General features: G+C 40.4%; 1 protein-coding gene across 3 annotated transcripts in view; it reads right to left on the bottom strand.

The window, feature by feature from the left end:
- MOB2 (MOB kinase activator 2) overlaps positions 1 to 19,110 on the bottom strand; it is a 106,187-nt gene that overhangs the window by 21,767 nt on the left and 65,310 nt on the right. Inside the window, exon 1 of one of the 3 annotated variants that reach the window (XM_035121654.2) lies at positions 10,104 to 12,517. The exons of the other annotated variants lie outside the window; for them this stretch is intronic. Within the exon in view, the coding sequence (XP_034977545.1) occupies positions 10,104 to 10,213 (110 nt within the window). The 5' untranslated portion in view covers positions 10,214 to 12,517. Of the gene's footprint in view, positions 1 to 10,103; positions 12,518 to 19,110 lie in introns of those variants that run through there. 3 annotated transcript variants of the gene reach the window in all.

Genomic DNA, 19,110 nt, shown 5'->3' with positions numbered 1-19,110 from the left:
TTATCTTTTGCAGTCATATGCTGGCTGTGGGCAAAGGAGAATCACATTGCCTTCTTTTGACTGCCAAAAGTTTTTTTTAAAAAAAAAATAGTTGGCTGCAACAACAGCTATTTACCACCCCCATTTTGCCCTTTTAAAAAAGTTGCTAATAGTTTAAGAGAATGAAGGAAGGAAGTTCACTGCGTGCCCGGGAAAAGATTTTCTTTCATATTCTCAAAGCAGATCTTTCCCTTAAAAGGCAATCTCTGCCTTGGCTCCAGATCCTGCTGGACTGAACACAGCCAGTGCCCAAGCATGGCAAACATATTAAGGATGACAAGTGCCATAACCTTATTGCATAATTCTGCTTTCTAAATTCAGCATTCACTGTGCAAATAAATGTACTTAACTTTGAGGTATGAAGACAAAGTTGGGCTTGTTAGTAGTATAATTATTGTGCCCAATATATTCCCATGACCAAATGTGTTGTTCTAGACTTTCTATGTGTCCAAGTCCTTCCACTTAAAAGGTCAGTATTAAGGGGGGGTGGGGAGGGCTCAATGAAATTTAATCAGTCTCATCTTCTGAGCTATATCACTGTCAGTTTCTACTTCTTCATATTTATCATGGATTTTTTTTTTAAACTGAAGGTTTGCCCATATTGAAACAAGCTTACATATTGTTTCACGTCTCATCATCCAAAAAGCTTCCATTTTTATGGGGGGGAAACAAAATGCTTACACAATCTATTTCATCGTTGAGATCACATTACCTCCTCTCATCGAGTATATAGCCCACATGCTGGTTAACATGTACACATTTATGACGATACAGAAATGAGGAACACGTTGTTATTACAAACAATCCCATCATGAAGGTTCAGATTTATTCATGGCTGGAAATGTTCACATTCGTACACATACAGACACTGCCACATACAGTTTGTTACCTTTCTCTCTGATGCCAATATTTACGTTATACTTCAATAATTGTCATTATATCTTGAGTATATGATTGTTTGGGTTCATCTCTACTCTTCATCAAGTGATTAGAAGGGGCACCATTACAAGAGCGCTTTTTGCCCTGTAGATCACTTATGCAAAGGTTTGCAGCTATGTAAGGAATGGACAGGGCTTTCCCAAACTGTCTTCAAACAAATGCTTAAGAGGAACATGTTACACAGTAAGGAGTTACATAGTTTCACATTTTAAAAGCCGATCTAAATTGACACATTTTTCTAACAGCAGCAAACAAGATGCTTTCAATAAATCCACAAGCACAAGATGCTTTCCATAAGTCCTCCTAACAACTGTCCCTGAACATGTGAAGCTCAATATAGCTACACTGCCTGGTTGCCTTTTACAGTCATACCTCATGATACGTCCGCTGCCGGTTGCATCTTTTCAGGTTACGGACGCGCCGAACCCGGAAGTCCCAGAACGGGTTACTTCCGATTTCGGCGCATCCATAACCTGCACGCATGTGCAAAAGCGCAAAATCGCGCTTTGCGCACAAGCGCCACATTGCGTCATGCATGTGCGCAGATGCAGCGCTTCAGGATGCAGCCTTTTCATGTTGCAAACGGGCCTCCGGAACGGATCCCATTCACAACAAGAGGTACTACTGTATAAGCTTAGATACATATTTTGTGACTTACTGGGTGTGTTTTTTAATCAGCTGGAGAAACTGACCGATGCTTATAAATATTTTTGTACTACCATCATTTAAGCCATTTAGTTTTTTTGCTTTGAACTGTATTATGCTTTTATGATATGCAAGCTATTTGGGGCTAGACCCCCAAAAGTAGTCTTATTTTATATAATGAAAAGTGGGTAGAACACATTTTACTATCGAGCAAAGCTCCAGCATGGCTAATGGGCATAGGTGGTGGTGGTGGTGGGGGTCCTGCAACATCTGCAGGGCCACAAGTTCCCCACCCCGATACAATTAAGTGCACCATCACCTTAATTGCTTTTGCTGCCCATATCTGTTTTTATGCCAGATTTTCAATATTCTTTCAGACCCATTTCCAACCCTGTCAGTAGATGTGTGGTTAGGATTTTTGGCCCCAATGCACATTACTTTGCCCATTGAACTGCATTTGCCATTTTTTTGCCTATTCAGCCAGTCTGGATAAATTGTTTTGGAGTTCTCTGCAGCCATATGAATTTTTAAGGGAACTAAATAATTTGGCATGATCAAGAACCTTGGCTATATATTGCTGACTCAACTCAGATCATTTATGAAACATTAATAGCACTAGGTCTTTAGGGGGCCAGTCTGCTTGCTTATCTTCACTTCAAGGTCAGTTTAATCCTGCTTTTCAACCCAAATCCATATTTGGCAATACCTTTGTTAGGTCAACAAAAATGTCACAAAATACTGTGGTAGGTGGTTTAAAAATGTGAGGGGTTGGGTTGGGGGATAAAAACTATGTTTATCAAGCCAGCCATGTCTGCATTTGGTAATAGTCCTAAGATGGCCATAACAAGAAATAGCCCCATTTAAGGAATCACTAATATCATCCCCCACCCCACCCCTGGCTGAGTGAAGAATGAAGCTGGGTTACACACTGTCGCTGATGAACGGGGGTGGGAGGTGGGGTGGGGAGCCAATGTGAAGTGTGAATCTATCTACAATGGAAAAACTACTTCCAGAGTGTTCAAGGCTACAAGTCATCTCCAGATATGCCATAAGATTCCAAGAATGAAGGCAGCTTTGTTGTTTAGAAGAAATACTATGCTATGGAATCTTTCACCTGGTCACTTTGCCCAACCAAGTGCCCTCCAGATGTTTTGAACTACAGTTTCTATCATTCCCAACCAATGGGCTATGGTGGCTTAGGCTGTTGGAGCTAAAGTTCAAAACATCTGGAGGGCACCAGGTTGGATAAGGTCCCCTATATAAAAGTGCAATTGGCATGGACTATTTCAGGGGCAGCCAACGCCCAAGAGACTGCAATCTACTCACAGAGGTAAAAACTGGCAGTGATCTATCCCCTTTTTGGGGTTCAGGTCAAAGTTGTTGAGCTTTTTTAGGGAGGAGGTAAAATGTTGAGCTTTTTTTAGGGGAGCCACGGTTGTTCAGATTCTTGGGGGGGGGCTAATGATCTACCAGTGATCTACCGCAGACGTCCAGTGATCTACCGGTAGATCACGATCTACCAGATGGACATGCCTGGACTATTTCATTAGTCAAAGGAAGATGTATTGTGAGGACTGTACAGGCATGAAGGGCACAACAGCTGCAATCAGCTGCAATTTGACAGAGTGGGAAGCACAGATAGGAGAGTACAAAAGGATATGAATGAAGTAAGTGCATGTTCACAGTTTGAAAACACTTTCACAGTTCATCAATCTACAGAAATGCTTCCATGAGGATGAACGTTAGAAAATGTCACTAGGGGACTTTCCTTCATAATGGGCTAAGTGAGCTCCAGCTTCTTGGCTTCATTCCAAAGGGAGTTGTTCCCTAGCAGGTGGAGAGTGAAGAACAACACCAAAGAAGAGGGCAGGAAATGCTACCTGAATCATCTTGGCACCACAGGAACACCATGTAATTAATATTCCTGGTACCAGACTTGAATGTGACTTCTATTGTGAGGGGCTTCTTAAATCCACTAGTAGTGACTCTCTAGGCTATAAAGCAAAATATAAGTATTCTAAAATAAACCAAGCAAGCAAAAATAGTGCTATGCTGGAATGCAAAGATGACCACGTTCACCCACCACCATCAGTGAGTGAGTTCACAGAACAGTCATTCCGCAAAGCTGAGCCCTCTTCTGCAGGATAAATATTTTTCAACACGGTGCAACACGTCAGCTGAGTTCACTCAGTCTTATTTCTGTTTTAAGTTCCCTGGGGGGAAGGAACAGCAAAAGGTCTGTCTTTAGTTCAGACTTGCCTTGTCCTGCCAGAAAAGCCATATATGCATTAAAGTGCTCTGAGATGAAGAGATTTGGTTTCTGTTTTGAGGGAGTGGAGAAGAAACCAGGTATTTTCCACATTTGCTCACTTCATTGTGTCTCGCCCTCACTGAAAATAAAAGGGTCCTGCCCTGCCTGATGCCCTTTCTGTACTCTTTCAAATTAGAGATTATAATACCTTTTAACCTCTTAACTACTTTGTGTGTACAATTTTCAGCACATAATGCCTTGCTAACAGTATGTCAAAATTCAGTCCATTACTGGATCAAACAATAACATCTACACTTGAAGCTGAACACCAGCATGTTGGGACTGGCATTCAAAACACCACCAATTCTATCTGGTTCTAAGTGAGTTGGCTGGCAGGACAATGTTGTTCCATTGAATCCAATTCAGTGTTGAATGGTAACTGCAGTATACCTCTCTGCCTCATTCATAAGCACAAGGTCAAATTAACCAGAAACTATTTTGTTTCTGGACAAGCCACAGAAGATTTTAGAAATACTGCAGGAATGGCTACAAGTACACACATACAAATTACTGTGGAAGAAAGAGAGCCTCACTCCAAAATATTCTGAGAATATAGCAAGATCTAAAAGTTCACTCTCCCCCCCCCCCTTACAGCATGCTGCAAACTAATGTCTCCAAGTGGAATTTCAACATTCCTTTTCAATTGATTCAACAACATTGTAAACAGCAAGCATTTCTACACTTGGTAAATGGTTTCCATGTATGCACAAATACACTGGCATTTTCCTATGTACTCAATGCTGGCCAGACTGTAAGAACTAGGAACAAGGGTGACAGATCCCACACTTCTCTGCTCATACATTTAAGAAATCCTTCCATGTGTACTGTAATTAAAGAATACACCTACCAGTTCTTCTACATATGCCACTATATACAAGTTGTTTGGCATAACATTTTAAAACATGTTATGCTTATTAAAACATGTTATGCTTAAAGCATTAATAGGATCTGATGTTTCCCCAAAAAAGCTTTGGACAAAAATTGGTCTGCAAATGCCAAAGGTTCTCTCAACAACTTAAAACCAGCTTTGTGAAAATAACTTTACACTTGTTTTTTTAAAAATCAATAGTTAACAAGGAACATGGGCTTCTATTGTTAAATTTAAAACTAAGCTTCAGACTGCATCTTTAACAGGATTGGAAATATTCCCTTTCAATATAACTGACAATTGAACATTACACCTTGGATAAAATGATGTATCAATCAGAAAACTTCTTCCTTAGGTGACAATTCTAAGTACCATATTGGTTCTCCTTTACACATCAGTATAACTCAAAAATTGACTAAATTCTTAATTTAAAAACAGAAGAAGTTTCAGAGTCCATGTCCATTCTTAAAGAAGTGACAGAGCATCTTTGAGAAACACGCACACATTTGGGCCAGGATTTCCCAAGTTCGTGGAGTTGTACTCAAGTGTACCACACAGCCCTTTTACTTTTTCCATCATGAGCACTAGAAGCAGAATTATGCAAAGTACATACATAGATCCAGGTGTTCTTATGTAGTGTTATTTATTTACGGTAGTTATTATTACATTCATGTCACCTTTCCTCCAAGCAGCTGAAAGTTGAGTACATGGTGGTTCCCCCCATTTTATCCTCATAGCAATCCTGTAAAGTAGGTTAGGCTGAGAGATGGTGACTGGCCCAAGGTAATCACAGTGAGCTCCATAGCTGAGTGGGGATTTGAACCCTGGTATCTCAACAGTTACTCTGGAGCACAATTTTTATTTTATGCTTAAACATTTCTGCCAACCTTTTGCCAAGACCTAATGAGGCAAATGCTACTGAAATCTGATTGTGTCTTATTAGAAATATATCGAGGCAAATGCTACTTGATATATTTCTAATAAGACACAATCAGGTTTCAGTTTGAATCAATTAAAAGAAACTCAACTCAAGCTGCAGACAATAATTTGCTCTCCGTCAAAAGTTTTCCCTGCTACACTATTTTTGTCAAATGGAAAGTTGGAGAAAAGAACAGAGCAAGACAAAAATAGTTCAGAGCGCTCCCAAATTGCCTTTTGCCCAGCAGTCTCCAAACCATCTTAAATTCTGCTTAAACAAGTTCCAAGATGATCTGTTTTCTAGCAATGTCTACAGAGTAGTTCAAACTGTGATTAAGTTATTTTGCCCAATCTTACAAAATTTGAACTTGGTCCATTAGAGATAAAAGTGGTCTAGTCTGCAAATAAAACATTGCTCAGAGCTAGTATGTGTAGTATTACACAACTGACTTGTTTATAAAAAGAAGCTGAACTTCCTATAAAAAAACATTTAATTTCTCTCTAGCACCTAACTAAAATTAGTTGCATTAGTTGCACTGTAAAATTGATGGAGATTGATAAGACGTTAATCAAAAGGATTGCCAGTTTAGTTATATTCAACCTAACAATTTATAGAATACATAATTCAAGGAAGCAAAAGGTGTATCCTTTAGAGAGAGAAAATGTCATTATCATGGTGTTGCAAATACACTCAGAAGAAACGTGTGCATGCTCAGGATCAAGAGGGCTTCTACTAGTCAGAGTTGGGATTCAGGGATCTACATAGCTTCTGGTTCCTTACCTATGGCTACTAATCTGATAGTAGTGACTCGTGATCCTTATTCAACTTTTCTACCATTCCTGTTTTTAATAAAGTTAAATTCTAGACCATATCTACATGCACAACTGAGTAAGTAACTGAGATGGCAACAAAGTGCAGAATTTGGAGTACTGGAGCCTAGGATTCAGCCAAATCATCACTGTATAAACTTAAATCAAATTGCACAAATGCACTACCATGCTTTTGCTAGAAGTTGCAATACAATTAAAGAATATAAGGAGGAGCCATGACTGGAAAGTGAGCAGTCCCAATACTGTTTGCTTTTGTTTAACAAGCAAACTAACTCAAACATAAAAGGATCATGGGCTTGGTGAATATGATCCAGTTCACAAAGTGTGTCCATGAAACAGACAAAATTCTCTCCAGAATAATGAACTTTCAGCAAAAGCAACAGCAGTAGATCTTGGAAATGGATTTTTAACAACCAGGAAGAAGCTTCACCAGATTTACCCTTCACACTAGATATTCTATGAAACCGTGCACATGTAAGTGGGCTGGCTTCCTACCTAAACTGTTGGATGAGGAGACGATATATTATTAACAAAACTTACTGCTACCTGATGTACTGTAGCAATTCAAGTAAAGCAACATTTTAGTTTTTACACACACATGCACATGCACATGCACAGCCAACTAAGTGGTAGTCAGGGAGCGGTAACAGCAAAGAGACAAACCAACCAAAGAGGTGGATAAGGTGGTAAAAGGTGGTAGGAAGAACACAGGTGCTACCTTTGTATGAAAGCAAAGACTGCATAGGCTTCCTGAGAAACGTGGCAGCATTCCTATGGGAAAGCCAGGTGTGCCTGCTCCCTAATTCTCTCAGCAAACATTATAGCAAAAGCAGTTCTTTCCAGTTATGGCATGATGAATGGGTTACTGTTCTGCTGATTTTAGGTTCCACAGTCCTTAAAGTGAACTAGCTGACTAAAGCCTGGCAAATTGAAAGGACACTTTGAAATTATCACAGCCAACTTGCCAATTTTTTTTTAAAAAAAGACTATTCAGAGAATTAAATTTGTTTTCATCCTTCTTGGCACAACCCTCTGTCACCTGCCACACACAAACCCATTATACAATCTAAACTATCATTCATTTACCTTTCCTGAGCAGCCTATGTTGCCTTGTTCCTTCATGTCCCATTTCTAGTCACCCTTTTCAGTCATAGCCTATTTGCTCTAACAGAGCTATTAAACTCTTATATTAGTCAATCCTGCTGACTGATAATAATTGCATGCAGAACAGGGTATTGCAAAGAGATGTGGAAAGATTTAATTGGTTATTTCCTTTTTTTTGTTGGCACCGTAGGTGAGTATCTCAATACATAACTAGTAACTCATTTTAAATGAGATAAAAAATGGGTTCCCATGCTTGTTTGAAAAGTCAAAGGAACTAAGGAAATTCCCCTCAACTTCTCTTGAGTTTCATAGTAACTCTTGCTCAGGTCCATAATCTATGATGAAGAGAAACACATGCAAAGAACACAATACTGCACCAAGTTAGCCCAAATTCTGTGATAAGAAATACTGCTTTCTTTGACTTGGAATAAAATTTGCCAATTAAGCAAATGGGCAGGATCTCTTGCCCTGCAAAATTTGTTATCCTCATCCTTAACATGGAGAGAAGCAACAGCCTATACAGCCATACCTCGGTTTGCGACCGCAATTCGTTCCGGGGAGCCAGTCGCTCCCCGAGTTCGTCGTAAACCGAGGGGCTCTTCTGCGTGTGCGCAAAGTGGTCGCAAATTGGGGTATGACTGTACATGGCATTGAAGCCTTGCCTGTGACTCCTGAAAATCTTACTCAGAAACTCTCACTGCCTTCTGAGATTTCATCAGACACCATCCACATGTTTTCACACGTACCTTCATAAACATAAGGCTGGGAAGTCTGGTTAGTTCTTGTCATTCCTTAATGACAGATGGTATTCTTAGGAAGTTGGATTAAGGTTTTTCTGTGCTTCTGCAGAATCCCAGCACACAAACACCACCTTTTTTTTGTCCTCCTGCACAGCACACACCCAGAGCTTGCCATTTCCCAAGTTTTTCATATCCTTATGCACCAGAGAGTAAGTACCAAGTGCCCCAAACAAGTTCAATTTTGGATTATTCATTGGGGGAGGGGGGCAAGACAAAACCTGTAAAATGAAATGCCGAAAGTGGCTTGCTAAATTATGTAAGTCTACCTGTAGCATGCACATGCACACACACACATACACACCACTTAGAAGAGTCCAGTAGTCACTAATGATGAAAAATACTGCATTGTGACATCACTTTTTCCATCTTTGTTAATTGCAGTTTGATTCAGCAAAAGATGGCAGCCAACGCTGTCAGGCAAGCCACAACTCCACCTCAAAATGTAGTAATTATATTTAACTTGCAGTGAGGCGATCATACTCACATACCATATCATTACTCACAACCTATGTTGCCATTGCTAATTGGCTAGTTCAGAGTTTTCTTCATGAGCCAAGTACCCCACTTATGCCGTCTGGGTTCGTCACTTTCATGTCAATACCAGTGTTATCATTACAAATAATTGAAAAATGTAACTTACAAGACAATGCATTTCAAATATATCATTTATATATCATTTACCCCATGGATGCAGATAAATAAATGTCCATGACCTTTTTGTGGACAGCACAATGCAAGAAAGGAAGTGGGGGATAACATTCTGGTTGACATACTGCCCCAAAACCTTCACCAAAACCAAGTTGTGATAAAATAATAAACTCATTCATTGGATACTGATCTTTAACCACTTTATTTAACCATACATTCAAATTTAAATAAATGTTCATGTTTGATTTAAGAACTACTTCTGCTGAAAGGTATTTTTATTTCTGTAGTAACATTTCTGGAAGTTACAATGGAAAAGTAAACTCCTCGTCTGACCAAAATTCCTATTACAAACTCTGGACCGAGAGCCTGATTAAACCTTATGACCGAACACATTAATGAACAAAAAAATAAAAATAAAACAAATTATTCAGCAAAGTGACTTGTAACCCAATCATATGCATTTTCACTTTAAAATAAAGATGCCCATTGTATTCAATGAGACTTACTCCACAGTTAAGCGCACACAGAACTGCAGCATTACTTAAGTAATTCTACCAGAAAACCCCACCATCAATATGCATACATGAAGTTTACATTTCTTAGTTGAAGCCCAATAACATTTGAACAAAGGTGTTCATGTGCTTTGAGAATAAGAAGTTCCAAACATTTTTCTCTTTTGATTCTGAATTCTAAAATAGTGAATGCAGAAGTCAGAAAAATTGGGGCAAGACTAAGCCATTTAAACTACTGTTGTCTTTACTAAAATCCAACCTAAATTTATTAACACCCTAGCTCTAAATACATTGTTCTACTTCACATGATCACCTGCAATCTTGCCTCATTTAAAATCAATTGTAGTTTTGCCACTATGTCTATAAGGATCTGTCTGCACTCAAAGTGAATTAATAGCCGAACAAGCTACAGAATGAGAATGCAACATATGCTTCTTCTGTCCCCCATCACATCAAGAAGATTGTTTAAAAGAAGTTACCGGCATTACCTTAATACTTTGCCCACTGCCTGAAGAACCATTTTGCAGCTTAATCCAGTTTTGGGAGTTTGGGCCAGTACTGGTCTTTCACCACTGAGGTTACAATGATCCCCAACCATGTTGGAGAAAGACAAGAGAGAGAAAGTGAGGGGGAAAGGGGGAAAATTGGAAACTGCCAGTACAGACTTGCAACGCTTTACCAGTTCTCTCTCCTTGCCTCCTCAAAAAAACTAGTCCAACCACATTCACAGAGTTTACACAGCTTACTTCACTCTAACCCTCCCTCCCTCCTTCCCTCAGCCAATGAAAGAGCAGCAAAGGAAACCGGAAAAAAAACCTAGGCTGGAAAAGACAAACAGCTGCTCCTTTTTACAAACTCTAAGTAAAAGCCAAGCCTGAGGAGCCAGTGCCAATAAGGAAGCATTTGAATTGGCCTTTTCAGACTGGCGCCGGCTGTGCAACAGGACAAGAGAAGTAGTGTGAGGGATAAGCAAGCTTTTTTCAAGCACCCTGTTACAGAGGTACTGCATGAACAGAGGAGAGGAGGGAGCGCGTTTACACTTCAATTTCTGTGAACTGTGAAGTACTGAACCTACCAGACCATGTCCAAAATCTCATAACACATACATGCCACCAGATAAGGCATGAACTCAATATAAAATTATATGTACATCTAGCTAGTCAAATTATGAGAGTGATAACTAATACATCGAAGTATGCTACAGTTTTGATGCAATATTCACAGCAAGTACTAATTATGAATCTCTCTCTCTCTCTCACTCACACACACTCACTCTCTCTCTCTCACACACACACACCCCAAGTGCCCAGTATGGAATCATCATGAATGAAAAGCCTACTCTCGTATTGAAGTTAGTGATGAAGCTGAAATAAATCCAATTTAACTCAGAATTTGCTTTGCACTTTCAGAATCATGTCCATCGCTCATACAGATTATATTAATCCTGAAAGTATGGTACCTTTCCCAGATAGTACCTGCCAAGTTTCCAGAACTTAAGACTTTTGTTAAAGACTTGATACATATTCAACCCAGCATGGAATTCACTCCTCCTTAACCACTAATGATGGTCAGCAGTAGCACCCTATAAACACTTGATTAAAGTAATCAGCATAAACAAGGTGGGGGGAGGTAGTAGTTTGCAGACATCAGCATAAACACATGTCATCCTCAAATACCAAGGGTGCATTCATACCAGCATGTAAGCGTTTTGCTGCTGGAACCAATACTGGAAGTGTGCCTCTACAGCAGGGTCTAGGTCAAGTGAGGCATATTAGGAGAGGAGTAATCAGTTTCAGGCATATCAGGAGAGGAGTAATGCAGTATAGGTGCGACAAATTCTGGAAACTGAAATAATAATACCTGTTCTTCCCAGACAGGAGCAACTGGCTGGAGTAGTACAGTATTTCCAAATGAAGCATCTTCCAACTCTTATATGCAACACAGAAGCATTGGACAACCCCGCTCCCCCATGCCAGGACAGTATTAAAAAAAGAAACAAACAAGGGAATAGTAATGGAGCTGGGAATTCTGGTCTACAGAAGCAGTCAATGTTGAAGGAAGCAGGGGTCTCCAGTTATATACAGCATAAACCTACCGGTAGTTTGATCCAGGGGCAAACTGAATAAAGTCTTGTTAAAATGCTCAGATAGATTCCTTTTCCATATGGGTGGTACCTTATGGTACCTTCTACTAGGCAGGATCGGTATGAGGGCCAGAGAGCGATGGGCTGCTTCACCCGCAATAAATGACTGGTGAAGCCGCCAGCATGCTCTGGCCCTCATACCGTAGAGATACCATGCGGGCAGGTGGCTTCTTTAAACTGCTCTGCTGATGGGTGTGCAGCTGCCCATGCCTCAGCAGAGCAGTTTAACAAAGCCCCCACTCCGGCTCCTGCGAGCTGGTGGTTTGTTCAGCTGAGAAGCAGGCTTCCTTACACCACCCACTTCTCCTCTGATCAATCCCCCCCCCAAAAAATTGGCTTGCACAGGGGGGGGATGGGCTGCCTCTTCCTCCCCACCGCCCCACCCATTATAAGGTGGCAGCGGATGAGGCAGGTCCTGCCTCAGCTGCCTTAGCACGGGCTGGAAGGCATGGTCACCTCAGTTGCAACTGCTTTCTTCCTTCCCGATCCTTTCCAACACTGTAGTATACCGCCATTTTGTGATGCTTAGGTGGTGTAGTATTATGGTGTAAGAAATCAGGTATCGCTCAGCCCTACCTTCTGCTACTCTTTGAGCAAATAGGATAAAGAAAATATTCTGTATCTTCCCTTTCATATGAAGCCAAGGAGAAAGATTATGTGACTCATTTTCCACTTCAAGGGGGCTCATCTTCTCCCAGTACAATTAGGGGCATCAGTTCCATAAACAGAGATTTCACATACAGTGGTACCTCGGTTTATGAACACAATTGGTTCCGGAAGTCTGTTCATAAACTGAAGCGTTCATAAACTGAAGCAAACTTTCCCATTGAAAGTAATGGAAAGTGGATTAATCTGTTCCAGATGGGTCCGCGGAGTACTTAAACTGAAGCGTTCATAAACTGAAGCATGGGTGTAATTGGTTCCGGAAGTCTGTTCATAAACTGAAGCGTTCATAAACTGAAGCAAACTTTCCCATTGAAAGTAATGGAAAATGAATTAATCCGTTCCCGATGGGTCCGTGGCGTTCATAAACTGAAAATTCATAAACCGAGGTGTTCATAAACCAAGGTTCCACTGTATTGAATCTGCAATCTTGACTTCAATGCACTTACCAAGTAGGTGCATTTTCAAGGCCGTAGCAATAGCAAACACTCTTCACATCAAAGCAGGAAGATAGCAAAATCCACAAACTTAAACCTAAAACTCGATTTACACACTTTGAAAGAATCCTATTGTGTACCATTCTTGCTTTAGATTTTGGCAAGTATGCTACTATTGTTTTAAATTTAGTCAGTTGCAACATTCCGACTCCATGAAAGAAAGAAACTTGAAATGCAGTTTTAAGCAATAATTTGCCTACTTTTATATAGACACTTTGTAACATGGAAGCTTTCAAAAAATCATTAGAGAGCATCGGCCCATTTAGATGTTAAGAAAATCACCACTAAAAAAAGTATCTACACCATTTAAGGGGTGTATCATTTGGTTCACAGTGCAAGTACTTATTTGAGAGCATAACTGGAGTAATATTTTATCTTGAGATAATGGCAAAATCTGCCTGCAATATGCCAGGCTGTTAACTGGAAGGTTAATGTGATAGTGTTGTTTTCACAGCCTGATTGTTCAGGTTCTGCCACTTCATTTCCCACACGAACATCCCAAGCTTACCCATTTGCTCCTTCAGGGTATTAAGCTCTACAGTTGTTCCTGAATCCTTTACTATCCTGTGGCTAAATAAAGGAACTACTTACTGCCTAAACATTCATTTCTATGAGAGGGCTATTGGCAACAGTACAATTGCTAAGAGCACATGACAACTCTCAAGGAAAACCCGTGTTAATGCACTGTAAGCATGGGCATCCCCATTTTGCGTCAACAGTAGGAATGCTGTCAGAAATTCATGCATGTTGGAAATCCCTTTGCTTAGCCATTTCACACAGACATAATATCAATTACAACATGATGAAAAACTTTCCAGACAGTTTAGATGCATTGCTATACCTTATACAGCAGGAGCTTTGTTTAATTTCAACAATGACGACCTATTCAACAGCAAGGAAATATTAATAAGCAACAACACTTTGAGAGTTTACAAAACCACTTTATTTTTATGACCACAGAAAGAGGCAAATAAATAGCTAATTGAGCAACCGTTTGTTAACAAAGCATTCAGTGAACACCACAGAGAATATTAGTATCAGGAGGCCTGGAGGAAAATGTTCAAAAAAGCAATTCTGCCTCAAAATTAAAGTGAATCAAGTTCATTTTTCGGACTAAGAATACAGTGCAGCATTTGAGACAAACAAAAGTTTGCACGGTTTAATTGGAAAGTCAATTTAATTTAACTTGCAACCTATCCATACAGTGTGTCCCTGCCTAACATAATGAATGTCTTGATACTGCTAATTGACCTTTTCTTTTTTCACTTCATTGTGCTTGTTGTACTACTGCCCAACCAAACATGTCTGCTAAATATTTTAGACTGTTTTCTGAAATAATATTCTTACTTAAGTTTCTACTCAGGGCTTTCACTGAAAAAATGCTGCAGGCTTCAAGCTTGCAGCAAGTAAAAAGTGAAAACAATTCACACAAAATTACTGAGAAAGTTGTCTGTCCTATCCAAAGACTGAAGGATACTGAACAACAAATGTCTAAAGGTGTTGAAGACCATTGTCTGTCAAAGCTACCATATTTGGCTTTTTTTAAAAAAAATGCATTCACTCGCTGCCTGATGGATTCTGACTCACAATTCGGAAGACTTGTGCCTCCTTTTCCTGTCTGAAACTGGTACTTTAGGCCCATAAAATATCCATTTTAAAAAAGTGTGAAGTCTCCTTCTGCACGCAGAGCAGGTGCTGGAATGCTGGGGGGGGGCACACTCTAGGTGTCATGGGAGGACTCCAACGCCTGTTAGGTGATGGGGGGGCATTCAATTTGCTTTATCACCATATCACAATATCACTTTGAAATTCTGTTCTTGAACAGAAGTGTTGACACAACTAAACACATATTGAAAGCACAGTAATTCTGAGCCCAAAAGAAACATGAGAAATTCTTGTATCATCCACTTCTAGTAATAAGAAAGGCTATTTAGTAATGAAAACACATGGGATACAGCAGCAGCACAGAATATCAAACTTTCAAATAAGCCTATTCTCAAAAACAGCAGACAAGTTAATCTAGTTCTTCATTAGTATAACAGATTCCTCCCACAATTCAAGTGCATGTCTTGCAAAGCACTGAGGTAATGCAGACAGCATTTCCTGGGTGGCTTGTTACTTATGATGCAATTTCTTTTCAGGCTCTACCCACTCAAGCACAATTTCTTCATACACGTTTCTTTAGCCATAGCTTAGCGCTTGGGGAAGGAGATAATTATTTTGATTGATTACTACTGGTCCATAATACTTATTCATTGCTAGTATATAAATATATTTAAAGGACTAGTATTATTATTGTATTTGCTTTTTACTGATCAAGGTAGTGTACATGGTTCCCTCTCTCCTCCTTTAATCCCCACAATAACCCTGTGAGGTAGGTTAGGTTGAGAGCCAGTGACTGGTCCAAGGTCACTCGGTCAGCTTCACAGCTGAGTGGCGATTTGAACCTAGGGTCTCCCACTCCCATCTTGGTCCAACACTCTAACCACACTACACGAGCTCTCAATACTGTGCATATTTTAGTCACCATTTAGCACATTTGCTACTTATGCAATGTTAATGTCAGGACGTGTGTGTGTGTGTGTGTGTGTGTGTGTGTGTACACACCCCTCAATCCTTGAAGTTGAAATGCATTGCCAAGCAATGCAACCCATCTAAAAGGAAAGCACTGAACTTTGCTCCTAGAGCCCTAATCTTAGATTCTGTTTTATATAATGGCTAAGAGGTTAAGAGGGCTCTTCAAAGTTCAATTAACTCAGTATCAATTGCACATTTCACATAACATAACCCTTCCACTTCACAACGTGTCAATATGTGTCAACTAGTGTCATTCAGCCCGTTCAGTAAACGGGCGCTAGCCGGGCGGGAACGGAGGGGAAGCCCTGGGACCGCGCAGGCATCGCCTCCGCCGAGCGCCTGAAGCCCACCGGCCCCTCCTCCGCCTCCTCCCGCTACCCCGAGTGGCAACGGCCTCCTCCACCTCCCTGCTGCGGCGGAGTGACGCAGGGCGGCGAGGCGGGAAAGCAAGGGGCGACGCGCTTACCTGAGGCGCGCTGTGGGAGGCGGCGACAGAGGCCTCTTGCTTCTCCTCAGGAGAAGGGAGGTGGAGGAGGCCGTCGCCACTCGGGACAGTGGGAGGAGGCAGAGGAGGGGCTGGTCTCTGCGCTCCAAGTCTCTGCGTCCAATCCCTGTGTCCGTGGGGCACATGCGCAGTAGCACGGACACAGGGACTGGACGGAAAGACACAGGGACTTTATTATATAGGATACTAAGCAAAACTGACATAGAAAATGGCTGAGAGTCATATATCTAACTTGTATCAAGGGAGAGGATATATTATTAATGGTTTATATAACTGGATGTTGTGCTCTGTGAAAGGCTGACAATATTTGCTGCTGTACTACTGGATCAAATGAACACAGGCACCTGGTATCTCCCTTCATATACACATATTTTTTCCTATGAACCTGTGGGTATAGGGCGGTTTACAAATTTTAAGAACAAGTGTGTGAATGTCAAAACAAAATTAAAAAATCCTTCCAGGAGGATTTTTTTCCTCCACAAGTGCTTCTGACAGAAGATGGGAACAGGCATGGTATCAGTCTCTAAAGCTATAGCAGGCTCTGTAATTCTCCGAATGGTTTGTGTTCACCCCCAAAGGTATATCCCTCCACTGTCTCCTAAGACAGAAAGATGCCAACAACAAAAGTAGACACCTCAGGAGTAGCATATGTGTTTCTGCATACAAGTGGATAAATCTTACATGACTCTTTTATCCTATTTGCATTGTTGTATACAAAGTTGGGAAGGGTAGCTTCATATTCCTAAGGTAAAACCTGTTTAGACAGGATTCTTGTGCCAGCATGTCTGCAAAGCAAGCAGAAAGCTACAGGAAAGGCTTAAGAACCTCAGTCAATGACCTACTTACCACTAATGCATGCCAGAAAGGTTAGTTGTACAGAACAGTTGATAAGGAAGTGCTCAGGCTTGCAGTTTCAGGGCTAAGTTCTCATGCTTGACATGTTGAGGATATTTCAGTCCTATTTAGCAGCTCAACAAAATTATTTTCAAATATGAAAAATACTAAGTGTTAAAACTTTGTTTTAATAATAATGTATGCTTTCTGAATATCTCTCTCACAAACATGAAATCCTTAATACTGCTTCATTCATAAGAGGGCTATACCATTCATACTGATCGGTACATAGAGCAAGATTGGTTAATATAAATTATGGTGTTCCACAGGTAAAATACCAGGGCTCTTGCATGTTTTGCTACTCGAAAATACAAGAAGAGATAGCAACTGTTTACAGGTAGGTAGCCGTGTTGGTCTGACATAGTCAAAACAAAATAAAAAAAATTCCTTCCAGGAGCACCTTAGAGAGCAACTAAGCTTGTCATTGGTATGAGCTTTCGTTTGCATGCACACGTCTTCAGATAGCAACTGGTTGTCTATTGTAGTTGCAGTCTAGAACAGTGATGGGCAACCTTTTGAGCTTGGTGTGTCAAAATTCGCCAAAAAACCGAGCATAACTCAGGTGGTGTGTCACTTTGAGAAAAAAAACCATAATTTCGCAATATTTATAGTTTAAATAACAAAAAATGTATAATTGTAACATATAACTGTATTTAATAAACCAATAACTAATTACTTAACCAAACCAAACCAAAAACCCCTTATTTATCACAAAGTGCCCAGAGTTGTTGAGCTTTTGGAGGTTTTTTGGGGGGTGCAAAAGTTGCTTTGCTTTTTTGGGGGGGAAATAGAACAGAAATAAATGACTATTAATACCTTCGCTAGAACTAACACGCAGCACCAACACATAGCTGCCAAGTTATCCCTTTTTTAAGGGATTTTCCCTTATGCTGAATAGGCTTCCTCGCGAGAAAAGGGAAAACTTGGCAGCTATGCACCAACATAGTCTGCCAAAGCGCCAAAAAACGTAGCACAGAACAGGTTAAAAAAGAACGCTGTTACACCCATAATCTGCCAAAGCGCCAGAAAAAAAACAGCACAGAAAGGGTTAAAAAACCAATCTCTGGCTACCAGCAGCAACAACAAAAAAAGGATCCGGGTTTTAACAGCAGAGACAAGCTCTAGCGGAGACAAGCTGTAGGAGGAGCAGGAGAACAAATGGGGGGAAAACAACAGCATGAATGAGCCGATGGAGCGCGTGCCAGCAGTGAGGGCTCTGCGTGTCACGTCGGACACGCGTGTCATAGGTTCGCCATCACTGGTCTAGAAAGAGGTTGAGTAAATCTTCCTTTACTTTAAACATGAATCAGAGACAGTACTATTTCAAATGGAATTTATTTTTATTTAGATTGGTTTAAGTCACGACTTAAACCAGACTTAAAGAGCTTCAACAGGCAGTAAATCTAGACTCCAAGAGCTAATCCAGCATTTAATTGATATCACATTTAAGAATCTGTTTTCTTATGGATAGGTGTTGTTCAACATTCACTTCCAACTACTGACAGATTTCAGACCACTTTCCTTCTTCTGTTTTCTTGGACTTGGTTAAAATTCTTCTTTGAATTCTATCAAATACGTTTCCATTAGTCAAGAAGGATGTGCACCAAGGTAGGAATCTCAAATACTGTCTGATCTATCGTTGCATTTTAATATTCCTGCTTCTTTGATACACTTTGGAATCATATTAGTCCTGGCTGCCACATCACTGTATGATGAAGTCATACTCAGAGCTTCAATAACTTCTAAATCCTTCTATCTAAACCATCCCTGTATTTTGTGTAACTTTAGAATCTTAAGAGTTGGAAGGGACCTGAGGGTCATCTAGTCCAACCCTCTGCAATGCAGGAATCTCAGCTAAAGCATCCAAGACCACCCAACCTCTGCTTTAAAACCTCTGTTTAACTACAGTAGTTTACATTTTTCTACTTGTATTTGACTATTTTTGCCAAGACATGCAGAACTGTGTTAGCAGCTTGCTCACTACCATGTGTATGAATTGCATGTTTCAGATCAGAAGACCATTTAAGAGTTACTCATGAATCTATCTTTGCAGTGCACTGGTCATATTATATGCTGCCTGTCACCATTTCAAATCTGTTGAACAGTTACAGGTGGATTTACTTGCTCACTTGCTAAAATATCTTTGCACATGTATCTAGAAACTCCTTCCACGTGTGCCTCTATGGCTCAGTTCAGGCAAGTCATCATTTATTAGG

Source organism: Zootoca vivipara, chromosome 1 (genome assembly GCF_963506605.1).
Source record: "Zootoca vivipara chromosome 1, rZooViv1.1, whole genome shotgun sequence".
NCBI classification, from domain to species: domain Eukaryota; kingdom Metazoa; phylum Chordata; class Lepidosauria; order Squamata; family Lacertidae; genus Zootoca; species Zootoca vivipara.
The sequence above is the reverse complement of the archived record's forward strand: the minus strand, read 5'-3'. Positions and strand labels throughout refer to the sequence as shown.